At 40.1% G+C, this 13681-nt stretch overlaps 1 protein-coding gene across 3 annotated transcripts in view; it reads right to left on the reverse strand.

Annotated features, from left to right (window-relative positions):
• Positions 1 to 3935: 3935 nt before the first annotated feature.
• PUM3 (pumilio RNA binding family member 3) overlaps positions 3936 to 13681 on the reverse strand; it is a 41834-nt gene continuing 32088 nt past the window's right edge. For all 3 annotated transcript variants that reach the window (XM_087444540.1, XM_004440656.3, XM_087444539.1), the window contains 5 exons: positions 13142 to 13284; positions 12247 to 12469; positions 10175 to 10262; positions 7720 to 7810; positions 3936 to 4245 (listed from right to left, as the gene is read on the reverse strand). In XM_087444540.1, coding sequence (XP_087300666.1) covers positions 4113 to 4245; positions 7720 to 7810; positions 10175 to 10262; positions 12247 to 12469; positions 13142 to 13284 — 678 coding nt within the window. In that variant the 3' untranslated portion in view covers positions 3936 to 4112. The remainder of the gene's footprint in view (positions 4246 to 7719; positions 7811 to 10174; positions 10263 to 12246; positions 12470 to 13141; positions 13285 to 13681) is intronic.

Genomic DNA, 13681 nt, shown 5'->3' on the forward strand with positions numbered 1-13681 from the left:
ATAATTAAGATGTAACCTTTTCAAAGTTTCATTGAAAATAGCAACACAAGTGCCATCTCATTTTAAAGAGCCAGTCCTTTGAGTTTAGGCACACAGAAAGGCATTTCCTACAAGGGCCCTAATTCCATTATACACATTACCCCAGGCTTAAAGGGAAAACGGGGTTCTCCTTCCTTCTAGGCAATGTCTGATCCCTGGGAAAAGCATGGGGTTGGTGCAATTTGAAAACCACAAAAAGCTGAATTTGAAAATTAAAGACATTCTTAAATTCACTAAGCTCTTCCACAGAAAATACACCCTCCACTCAGTTTTCAGTTTGGTTAAAAACATCGGTTGATTTCTGCTAAGAATAAAAATGGTGTAAATTCACAAGAACAAAGTAAACAGGCGAGAAGCCATCAGTGGGTGAGCAACAGCAGCAAATACTGGGAAGAACAGGAAGCTGTGGACAAAGCAGCAGGGCTGAGAAAGCTGAACACCAAGTGCATGCAGAGGACAAGTTAATTCTCACCATGATGCACAGAAAATCCCAGCAATTAGAGGTGCTAAGTACTGGGGAAAGCTGGGGTGAGGCCTGGGATGGAAAACAGGGAAATTGGCTGAAACTGGTTGATTACCACTCTGCACCTTGGCAGAGGCTGATAGTTTATTTTGTGGACTCACGCTGGTTTAATTTCTCCAGACTAGGGGGCCCCAGGTACAAGAGTATGAGGGCAAGGCACTGTACTCAAAGTAGGTGGGTTAATTTAAATCTGCACACTGAGTGTTGAGCAACCAGAATACTGGCTGCCCGGTGGATTTCTCTCTGGATGCACTGAATGGCCCCAGGCAAAAGGCCTACAGATCCTAACATCTGGAGGGCTCCAGTGAAACAGCAGCATCCACACCTAATCACCTGTGCAATGAAGAGTCACTAGTAGAGAACAGGTTGGGCTTGTCCCCTTTCTGATCAGTTTTAAGTGTTTTAAGTATATAAGGAGAGCCAAAGATCTTTCCAAGAAAGCCTCAAACATGAGAGGCCAAAATAAACCAAAAGTGAAGACAACAGAAAATAGAAAAAGCAAAGTAAAACAAAACAAAACAAACATAAAATACAACATCCCCAGAGATGTAAGAGATATTTCATCGAAGGAACAAGAAGGGAACACTTCAATGGAAGGGCTGGCAGAGAAAGCAAAGGAAATACCTTACACAGAAAGCAAAACAAAAAAGCCAAACAATTGAGAAAGAAAATCAGAGGAACCAAAAGAGCATATAAAATCTGAAAAACAGGAGTTCCAAAAAGAAAGAATAGAGAAAACAGAGAGGGGAAAAAAAAAAAATCAGAGAAACAATACAAATATAGCTCCCAGAATGGAAAGACTTTGCTTTTCTGACTAAAATGGTCAACAAGTGCAAGCATGAAGAATGAAAAATAGACACACGACACACACCAACGCACATGATCCTGAAAGATAAGGCTGGGGATAGAAAAAGTCCTGTAACTTCTCAGAGAAGCCCTTCCCTCCACCCAAAAAAGGTCACATATGGAAGACTGAGAATAAGGATGGCACTGGACATCCATAGCAACTCTGCAAGCCAAAGAAAATATTGACCAATGCCTTCAAAATTCTGAGGCAAAATTAATTTCAACCTAGAATTCTATGTCCAGCTAAACTAGGTACCCAGATATGAAAGGGCAGAATAAAGACACAGAGACTTGAAAATTTTACCTCATATGCATTCTTTCCCCAGAAGTTACTAAAGATTGTGCCCCATTCAAAAGAGGGTGTTAAGCCAGAAAAAAGAAATGCGTGGGATCCTAGAAATGAGCTTTCCATAAGAGAAATGAAGGAAGGGCCCAGGATGATGGTTGTGCAGTTCTTCAGGACACCCAGAAAGCCAGCTGGCTCCAGCAGGGATGTCTGCCAGGTGACTTCATGTGTTGGAGAGTGTAGAAATTAGTGTTCAGAGAGAGGTTAGCACACTTTTAGCTGCAAGTTTCTAAAGATCCAATTCAAAACGGCCTTAATGATAAATGGGACATTTTATGAGCCAGAAGTTCAGGAGGATGGCAGCTCCAGGAGTTGATTTATTCCACAGCTCAACATCATCAAAGTTCCAGATTCTTTCCATCTTTTGCTCAGCCATCCTCAGGATGCTTTCTACCTTCTCTCATGGCTGCAAGATAGCGCAACAGCTCTAAGCATCCAATCTGCACATACTGAAGTCTGCCAGCAGGAAAGGGACTCTTCCTTGTGGGTCTGAGCTCTAAGAAACCTTTCCCAGGAAGACCACTTAACTTCCAAGGTTCACTGGCCAGGGTCCTGCCTAAATCCATCACTGACTTAAGGGACAGGCCCCCAGGATTAGTTCACACCAGTGCTCTTTTGCACAAGCCACAGAACGGAAATGCTTGTATGGCCTGGTGGAGCAACAGATGAGGCTGTTAAAATCTCAGCATTTCTATGACCCGCTCAAGGCATACTGGGTGGGAAACACTGAATCAGGCCAGTCAGGGTACTGTAGCCATGGGGAAAAGGTGGACACCATGACTCTACGGGAAGCTTACTAGGCTGAAAGAAAAGAGGAAAATGGTGCCTGCTAGAGAACAGTTCAAGCAATTCTGATGAAAAGTTTGGGAAAAATAATAGGAATGTAGAAGAGTAAGCAAATGAAAATAAGTGAGGCAATTATTAATTCCAAAAGAAATAAAATGGTATAGGAAATGTAATAACAGTCCACTACTTAATTCGGTATTTAACAATTTGTTGGCATAAACATGTAAACCCTAGTTTACCCAAAATGACGCAATTCTATTGGGAAGATAGAAAAGAAATGAGGGAACAGTAGTGGTGAAAAGTCTTAATCTGTATTTTCCCATAATAGGAAGTCAAAAGAAAATGCCTAAAACTGATATATTAAAAAAAAAAACACAAAAAACTAAAAACTTTATATTTAAAAACTTAGCACAGGGGCCGACCCAGTGGCACAGTGGTTAAGTGCATGCACTCTGCTTCAACGGCCCGAGGTTAGCAGGTTCAGATCTGGGGCGCGCACCGATGCACCGCCTGTCAAGCCATGCTGTGGCGGCGTCCCATATAAAGTAGAGGAAGATGGGCATGGATGCTAGCCCAGGGCCAGTCTTCCTCAGCAAAAAGAGGACTGGCATCGGATGTTAGCTCAGGGCTAGTCTTCCTCACACACACAAAAAAAACAACAAAACAAAACTTAGCACAGATAAAAGAAATTGGAAGTAGTTGCTTCTGGGGAGGGCAAGGCAGGGGTGTGGAGTGGGGCAGGGGAAGGATTGCTGCTTTTGTTAAAAGTTTTCTCTGAACATCCTTCCTTCTAATTCAAACCCTATAGGCTTCAACTATTTTAGGGATGGTCCCAAGGGAGAAAGTCTCATCATAAGGAGCTATTTACTTGGAAGGCCCAGATCCAAAGACAGGGAGATTTTCCCAGTGACCTTGACCTTAACACTGCCACCCACTGTGATCCCCTAATTCATCTAGCACATGTGTCCCTACAAGCCTTAATGTACTCGAGTGGCTTTCAAGCCAAATCTAGCATGGAACCCAACCCATAAGGCAGCTAGGAATGCGGCTGCCCTGGTTGTAGAGTAGCCCCCTCCCTGTACTCATCAAGGCCCTAATGATTCCCAAAGTTCAGTTCAAAAGCATTAACTTCCACCTCACTACTCCCACCAAAGACTCCCCTTGGCTTTCTTTTCCACATCTTGCCTTCCTTTGAGGTCCTCTCAAGTCCCATCTCCTCTAGGAAGCCTTCTGAGACTACTGCTCACTAAAGATATCTTCTCCCCTGAATCAACTCACACAACTACTTTAAATATATTTGGTTGGTCCCACTGTATACGACTGTTAAACCTTTTACGTTACTGCCTCATATTGTGATTTACTTACTACTCAATATGACAAAGGAGATGGCTAGGATTTAAAAAAAAGACCATTTTTAGAAAACATTTTATAAATAGATTCTTACACAAAGAAGAAACACATCTATGGAGCACCCAAATTACCAATAAGGTGGACCCTAGCCCTTCTTTTCCACACTGGGAAAATGGAACAGAACAGGAAAAATGATTCCATCTCGTTCTTAACTGCTTCCACCTAAGTGGTCAGTTTTTCAAGCAGAGTTTCTATTCCTTTGCTGGTGCTTTTGTTTTTTTCCAATGTGGGAATCAGGCTTTTCAGTCCAGCTTTGACTTTGTTTGCAACTTCTTGATCAGAACTCTGGAGAAGGCTGAAGACAGAAGACAAAAATTAACAAACAAAAAATTAAATTTCATAAAAATTCCTAGATCATCTGCAAATACTATCTGCACCCACAGTATAAAAAATTCATTGACTTGTGAGACAAGTTTTGTAACTATAATACATTTTTTTCATTCATAAGATGAATGATGGGGGCCTGTAGCCCATATTCTAAAACCACATAAATAAAAAACATTTTATAATCTTACTGGTGGAGTCACTCAAGCAAATGTAGGAGCAACTGTGTCCCATACAGAATTTGTTCTCCTTTCACTTTGATTATCTTAGGACTAACACAATGCCCTAAAATTATTTATCACATGTCTTCTATCTTTCCTTCTCCACCCAGATAAACTCAAGAGCAGGGACCCTGTATTTCCTTCACAGCATCACACGTATAGAGCAGAAGGCCAAGAAATGCTCAATGAGCGACTGAAGTAACATGAGTGAATGGGTGCACACAGAGGAAAGGTGGGGGCATGAAACACAAGCAGTTAAGGGCCTTCTTACTGAACTCTGTAGCTCAAACATTCAGTGAAGGGGTGAAGAGATTTACCTTGGAGCTTAACTGCCTCGTTTAAAACCTGCCTCTGCCACTCAGTAACTGTACCACCAAGAACATGCTATTTGAATTCTTGAAGACGTAGTTTCCTGACCTGAAGAATGGGATCAAAAACAGAATCCACCTTCTACCTCACAGGGTTGTTTTTTGATGCTCAAATGATCTTGTATTTAAAGCACCTACCCAGAGCCTGACACTTAGTAGGACTTAATAAACGGGATCCATTAAACAAAATAACATCAGCTCTACTTTCTGAAACTTTGCTGGAGTGCTCTACCCCCACAAGTGAATGGAGTCCTGGAGGCTAGTAAAAAGAAGGCCCCTTTCTCTGTAAACAGGGGCTGGGACACAGGCACTTGGCCACAGAACGCCAGGGCTGAATTTCCTGGTCTCCCCCCACTTCTTCACAACCACATTTAATTGTTGACCTCTGAAACACCCCCTAGAAAGAAATCAGTTGGCATTTTTGAAAGTCCCAATAACTCCCATCATGTCAATAAAGAGGAGGCTAAGTTAGCAGCACCAAGCAGCATTCCGCTGTTTGTGGGAGACAAGCAAAAATAGCGCCTGCCACCTGCAAAGGTGGAAAAGTTGAAAAGTAAAGTGCCCTTTTAACAGATTTGTGACTCACTAGGTGTTTTTATTTTATACACCTTCGTTAAGCACATAGTCACATAATGCATAATAGTAATAAAGTTAATATTTATTGAACACACACTAGACATAATGCTAAGCATTTTATATGCATCATCTCATTTAGTTTTCATAACAACCTAGGATTATTATTAATCTAATTTTACAGCCAAGAAAATTAAGGTTCAGAAAAGCTGAATAATATACCCAAGGCCACACTGTGCTGGGCCTGGAAACCAGGCCATCTGTTTAGAGCTCATGCTTTTAAATGCTAGGGAATTCTGCTTCCTTCAGTTATTTTTTAGACTGCATAAAAGGTTGATTTTCTTTTTTCACTCAGAATGCTTTTTCACTTAGTGTAAAAAAGATTTAGGAAAAAAAAGAAAAAATTGCACAAGTTTGAAGTAAAATATAAATAAACAGAGAATTTTACCAAACAAGTCAAGCATATGACAATATTCTAAAACCAAACAAAAATAATTACTGTATTAATCAATTGTTAGGTTATCTATAGTCCAACCTCCTTCAGACCTCAAGTACATTAATTGCTCTTTTCCAGTTCTAAGTAGTGTTCCATAATAAACCCATAGTATCCTTCTTATGTTTGAAATCCACTCCAAGGGAGCTCTGATTGATGAGCAATCTTTATAAATTAATTTCACGGCATCACTGAAAAATTTTTAGTTAATTGAGTGCAATGAAAGAATGTATCAGTAGGTATTAACATTCCAAATGCCTGGTAAAAAAATTCTTATCAAAAAACTTCATGTTTCAGCTAATGGATTCTGGCTGTCCAACATCAACTGGAAAATTAACTAATTTGAATGAGAAATGAACAAAATGATCTGTATCACCCATACATTTGGAGATGCTGATACACCTGAAGAAATGAATGCTTGTATGGAGTGTGTATGTTTATGAGTACATATGTACCAAATCAAATTATACATTGAATAAACACTTATTGCATAGCATGCTGCATGTGAAATACTGTAGGAAATTCAAACTAAGATTGGTATGTTTTTCCAAACCTTGGTAACACAGCAGGGGGAAAAAAATCAACAGTGAATGTTTCAAAACAACATACAAATCTATTTTAAAATGAATGTTGTTAACAGAAGGGTTTCATCTGGGAATAGAATGCATGGAAATTTCAATGACCTGTAAATTATAAACTCAACATAACTACGCCTAGAGAACAATACACAAGTTGAGCATGTGCCTCAATTCATAAATCATCAGTTTTCTATCATTTTAATTAGAAATAAGTGATTAGCATGCAGACTTCAGTAGCAAATGCTTCTAGAATAGTTTTAGACTAGGTGAAATAATGAAACAAAATTACATGTAAAGTCAGTCATGACTTAAAAAACAACTGTCATAGTTTTCATAGGGACAAGACTAATTCATTAAAAAGAATACAATTACATTTTGGTCAAAACCATAAATGTGGTGAAACAATCAAATGATACAAATACTGTATGATCTTATATATGGAATCTAAAAAAATAATTAATTAAATTAAATTAAAAAGAGCAAGGGAAAAAACAAAACAAAACAAAATAAAAAAACCATATGGTCTCTTCCACATCTGTCTCTCAGGGTGTGTAAATGGGTTGCAACAGGCTTACAGGAATGAGGACCAGATTATGAGTGGTGATATTACCTGAACTATTGACTTATTATTTAATAATGTGTATTTTTAGCCAAAAAAAAAATGCTATATGCCAATAGGTAAACTAGTTGCTATGGATTTCTTTTTTTGAGATTTGTAATTAATCATGGTGAAAATAATGCTACAGAAAACATGATATACTTGCAAATACTACAAATTACATAATTTACAATGATTGTGTGTGGGGGGCTTTCTGTCCAGTGATCTGGAAAAAAAATAGGAGGCAGTGAAAAGGATCCCTACAAATTAATCAGATGTAAATGGTTTTCTCAAGAGGAAAAAAAGGAATACAATCACATTTTGGTCAAAACCATAAATGTGGTCAAACAATCAAATGACACCTTGTGAATGTCATAATTTTATGATCCTTGACATCCAAAAGAGGACAGATGAATTGTAAGGACTGAATGCAAGAGTTACATTTGCTTTCTAATATTTGGTATACTTGTCTAGACCATGAGCGACTGAGAGTAATACTGGACTATTAGAAATAAATATTAGAACCAAAAAATAAATGTGAAGGAAGTGTCTTTTGCAGGAACAGGCATTCAGGATGAGGAACTTGCGCAGAGAAAGACACACATTATACATACCTAGAAAGAATAATGGCACCTCGATTTACACTAGCCCAGGACTTCAGGTTCTTCATACCAACATGCTCTATGAGTGTTTTTGCAAAACAACCTGTAAAATATACTGAAACTCAGTGAACATCATATACCAAGATTTAAACTCCCAATCTTGTTTTCTATTGCCCTTAAATTTGCAAATATGTTTTAACATAAAAGCTACTAAGAAGAGTTCTCACCTAATATCCCTTAACACCAAAAATTCCAGCTCAGGCTTATATAATACGTTTTTAATACAGCCATTTCTTTCAACTCTGATCCCAATCCTAAGCTATGTTTAGCAGTAATTACTCAAGAGAAACAACGAATTCTTATAAAATGCTCACTTGGCCATGTTTGCATTTCTTTGTACTATTTAATGATTTAACCCTGACCTCAAAGGTATTCAGGAGGTAAATGTTTGACAGCAGCACCTCGTGTTTGGCTGAAATCAAGTTTTCCCTCATGGAAAATGCTCACTCAGAAGGTACTATGAACACAACTAGTAGTCAAATGACTGTTCTGGCCAACATCTGGCAATTTCTCTCTATAGAGAAAGACATTCACCCATCAAAAATACCATTCATCTTTTGTTATTATAGCAATCTGATTCCTAATAGCTTAGCGTATTATCTTATTCACTGTGCCATCTAAGTGTAACTAATTCTTGGACAAAGGAGAAATGGTGAAGGCCAAGATTTAGTGCACATGGAGGTAGGGACAATCTATCTTGAAGGCAAACATCTTGGGTAGGTAGCATGTATAACTCACTCAAAGATACCCAAATGTAAGGACTGTTTAAAAGCCCAGAGGCCTATGGCTATTTAGCTTTTCATGGCACAAGCTAAGAAGGGACAGAGATCAGCCAGTAAGGCAGATGGTGTTTTCAAAGGTGACCACAACAATATTTCCTGTCCTGTGTGCTCTTCTAGAATACTGCCCCTACCTCCCCTCCTCCAGAGGTGAAATCAATGTCTTCTTTTGAATTTGGGTGGGCCTTTGTTACTGACTTAACCAAGTGAGTATGGTAAAAGGAATGTTAAATAACTTCTGAGGCTAAATCATGAAAGTACCATGCACCTGCTTTGTTCTCTTAAAACCCGACCACCATGTTATGAGGAAGCCCAAGCAGCCCAGGGAGAGGAACCGAGGCTGCTGGCCCAGCCACTGCCAGCCATTGTGAAAGCAGATACTCCAACCCCAAGCTGAGCAGCCCAGACGACTCTGAGTAGAGAAGAAACAAGCTCCACCAAACCCCGATCAAATGACTGTTGTTTTGAAAACTACTACGTTTTGAGGTGGCTTGTTACACAGCAACAGATAACCAAGACAGCTGGCCACACGTATTTGGTGCTATGTGAATATGACAAACACATGAGGTCCAAACTGGCATGTTTTAGGGCTGTCAGTGCAACATAATTAAGGAGAAAAGTCACTAGAAAATTCTTTGGATTTTAAAAGTAAGCCAGACAACTTTTCTGACATATACTCAGCTCAACTGTGCACCAACTTTTTAATAACAAAAAAGATGATTCAATATATTACTGTTTCTCTGAAATTTAAGAAGCTTTCTTTTACAAAAAATTTACAGTAAAAATAGCTCCAAGTCTCTATTCACAAAAGAAGAGTGAGAAGTGACAGCTCTACTGCTATACTGATCGCCTCACTAGCCTTGAGAACTGCAACTTGCCTCAAGACATAAACTCACGATCTGTCACTTCTTTCAGACACAGTAACAGAAAGCCCAAACTGTTTTAACTCAGTGTGGGAAAATCTCTTTAGTGGCTAAAATATCAAAAAGAGTTTGAATTTAGTAAGAGAAAGTCTAGTCAAAGACAGGACTGAGTGGGGAATGGTATGTAACTTTTCAATGACATAAAAGATGCTGTTCTCTTGTGAGTGGAATTTCTACAGAGTAGCTGTAAGGTTTGTGAAAAACCAGAAAGTGCCAAGGACTGGCTTGCTCTTTGGTCATATGTATTTCAATGCCAAATAGGCACCAGTTCAAAATTCTCTGATGTGGATAATTTTCTTCTGCTTATCCTTTCCTCAAAACTAGAGATAAATATCATGCTTTTTAATTGGGGTAACAATACTCACAAATGGGCCCCCCTATTCTGCTCTCACTATCCTCAAGGAATAGAATGGCATTTTAGGGCAATGGGTGAGGCCAGTTAGAAGTCTGAAGTAGCAGAGGAGGGAGGAGAGAAAGTGAGGGAGCGTGGGAAAGAGAAAGAAAATTAAAGGATTCTAAGACACAAACTTCCAGCATTTACTAAAGCATTATTTGCAAACACTAAATCATTTATTTACAGGCATCATTTCTAAACACTCAAAAAACTTTCATTTGAACTTAAATGGCTGGCATAAAGTTCAGGGATGCCAGGAATTACTGAAATTCCGCATAAGACACAAGAAAAGGTCAAGTTTCACAGCCTACCTTCTCTTCCATTTTCTTTCATCTTTTTATCTTGCTCTATTAACCACTTCAGAACTAGATGTCCCGCAGGATGTTCTGCAATGTGAAGCTACGAGGGGTCAAGAAGACATTAATTTACAATGCTGCTTTCATCCACGCCTTGGCCTACAATCCATGCTATACCACCACACACAAATAAGCCAAGCTGAAAGTTCCACACAGCTTATACCTGGAGGGACCAGAGATCTATTCCAATCCCCAGAATCAAATCCCCAGACGGAAAGGAAGATGGTTATTCAAGACAGCCACTGAGAAGCAGCTCAGACTCAGCTTCATGAGTTCCAGTTAGAACAGCATCACCACAATGTCCTCTTAAGACAACACTAACCACGTTTCAGATTGCAATATGCAGTTCTGAAGTACAAATAAACCTATGGGACAGAACACTACAGCAGAAATATTAACCTAACGCTGAATGATGTGTAAATACAGGTGACTACATGTGTGTTCACCAGGAGCTGACACCCTAGTGCAGGATGAAGGCCCCACATGAGCAGGCTCCCACCTTCCCATTCCCTCTGTTCACTGATTTCCAGCCCCCTGGGCCTTCTGCTCTTAGACCCGCTGAGCTCCTTCCTTCCTTCAGGCTGCTGCAGGTGCTCTTCTCTCTGCCTAGAATCTTCTTTCTACCATTCTCCACTGAGCTACCAATCCTCTGGGTCTCAGTTTAGCTTTCACTGCCTCAGGGAAGTCTTCCTGGGAGAGGCTGGCTCCCATTCTTACACAATCCCATAGAACCTGTAGTTTTCTTTCACAACACTTATCTCAATACTGAATTAAATATTATTTGTGCATATTTATTTAAATATTGGGTTCCCCCAAATGGCATGCTTTTTTTTTTTTTTTTTTTTGGTGAGGAAGATCAGCCCTGAGCTAACATCCGACGCCAATCCTCCTCTTTTTGCTGAGGAAGATAGGCCCTGGGCTAACATCCGTACCCATCTTCCTCTACTTTATGGGACACTGCCACAGCATGGCTTGACAAGCGGTGCGTCGCTGTGCGCCCGGGATCCGAACTCTGGGCCGCTGCAGTGGAGTGCGCACAGTTAACCGCTACGCCACCAGGCCGGCCCCCAAATGGCATGCTTTTTGAGGGGTTGAGGGGATGGGGGGCAGGGTTGACCACTGCCTAGCACATATCAGGTGCAGGAATCAATGAACTTAAGATACAAGGCAGAATAACATGAGGCCCAAATAATAGAGGCAGGAGCTATCGGAAAGAGCAAAGACCTTTTAATGAGAGGGAATTAGGAAAGACTTCATAGAGAAGGGTTCTGGGGACCATGAAGGATGGATGAGAAAGGCTTTCTACAGGGAGAGCACAGGAAAATGGAGACACGGGCAGCACTTGAGGCTGAGGGAAGAAGTACACACAAATTCAGAGAGGTGCAAAAGTACACAGCAAATTCAGAATAGAATTAAGAGCATAGACTATGCTGGAAAGACAACCTGGGGCTAATCACGGACAACAGAGAGCCATACTACAAGGATTTTGTTTTTACTCTGTAAGTAATATGGAGTCATCATAAGTTTCTGAGAAAGACAGTGTTGTAATGGCATTGTGTTTTGAATTCACAATTTTAAAATGTACTGTTGGTGGGGCCAGCCCCATGCCTTACCAGTTAAGTGTGCGTGCTCCGCTACTGGCGGCCCAGGTTCGGATCCCGGGCGTGCACTGACACACCGCTTGTCCGGCCATGCTGTGGCGGCGTCCCACATACAGCAACTAGAAGGATGTGCAACTATGACATACACCTATCTACTGGGGCACTGGGGCTTTGGGGAGAAAAAAGGAGGAGGATTGGCAATAGATGTTAGCTCAGGGCCAGTCTTCCTCAGCAAAAAAACAAGGAGGATTGTCATGGATGTTAGCTCAGGGCTGATCTTCCTCACAAAAAATAAATAAATAAAATATACTGTTGGTATGAGGTGAGTTAATTATCATTAAAAATTCTCTTTATAGCAATGTTCTCAGTGATTGGAATTTTTGCAGCCTCTGCAGCTTTCCTGCTTGTCTTATAATGGCATGTTACCTCTCCATCCTTGCCACCTGGATGCAGCTCTGCTGCTGCCAAACTGGCAATGGCATTCATGGCAGGCTGAACATCTCCAATGGCAGCTCCCAGAATGTCGGACACCAAAACACACGCAGACTTATCTAGCACCACTTCTTGGGCGTGTCCCTGCAGGTAGCTTAACAAAGCTGGAGAAATGGATTCTAACAGCTCGCGTCGGCGGATCTCTGTATCTTTCTTACTGTCAGAAGATGTTGAAGTATTAAGGTAAGATAAACAGCAAAGAAAATATAGTGATTTCATTATCACAAAAACCTCTAAGGGCTTCTAACAGTCTGTGTCACACTCTATTGTCTTTTTCTGTTGTGCATGTAGATAAGTGATCGATTTGAGGGTGGGATATCTGTCTTTCATCTTTGTCCCCCCAGGATCTGAATAGTGCCTGGCACAGAACAAGCACTCAATAAGGAAAGCTTGCCTTATGCAATACAAAAAAACACCCCAAACCAATCCAAAAATGAAACTACCACAACAACAAAATATCTTCCAAGACAATACATGTTTCGACTACTTTATGGATTCTACTCTCTAGTACTCAATTATGTGGTACCAGTAGCTTTAAAAATAAAGCAAAAACCAAAACAAAGCACACATCTGAGTGCCCACTATGTTCCAGGTGCTATGAGGCATACTTTCGGCATGACACTTCACTTCCTTTTCAAGATAAAAACTTTAAGAATCTGCCAAAACTACAAGTTTAAAAATGGAATTCACCTTTTGAGTTTTAAGGAGGGAAGGAGCATGAGAGAAGTTATGCGTGCGTGAGTAGATGGCTGGAAGCATGTGCTACTCGAAGTTAATAAACAATCAGAGGGGAGGAATAACGGGCTCAAGCCATTCCACTTGTTCTTACCTGTGTGCGTTTCCATCTCCTTTCTGCAGGACTTCAATGATTTCTCGTACCGTATGTGCAGGATCTCTGGGGCTTAGTAAATACAATAATACCTTCCTTCCATATTTGTCATTTACTATGTTAGGCAAGGAATTAATAATTTCCTGTAAAATTATAAAAACAAAAATGAATCTATATGCTTAAAATACAGTACACTTGGAATCTAAATGGTAAAGAAGGATGCATACTTAACTATTGTCCCCAATGTATTTAATGGAAAATGTGGAGCTAATTCTGAAACTGTCTCATTAAAGCACAAAGAGATTTACAACACTCAGAACACAGAACTGATTCTCTACTGTGACTAGCATTACTGAACAATCCATTTATATAACTGACCGAGCTCAAGGACTTAAGAATATTTAAGGGAATTATCGTCATTCACTATAACCAGTATTTCTTAGGCCGCTCTTACTAGAGACATTGCTTGCTGGGGTCACTGAGCAGATACAGTTAATTTGCAGCTGCACTTAAATGTAGCATCTACATCGATGAAGAACA

This window comes from Ceratotherium simum, chromosome 20 (genome assembly GCF_057802395.1).
Source record: "Ceratotherium simum simum isolate JZ-2026a chromosome 20, ASM5780239v1, whole genome shotgun sequence".
In the NCBI taxonomy this organism is placed as follows: domain Eukaryota; kingdom Metazoa; phylum Chordata; class Mammalia; order Perissodactyla; family Rhinocerotidae; genus Ceratotherium; species Ceratotherium simum.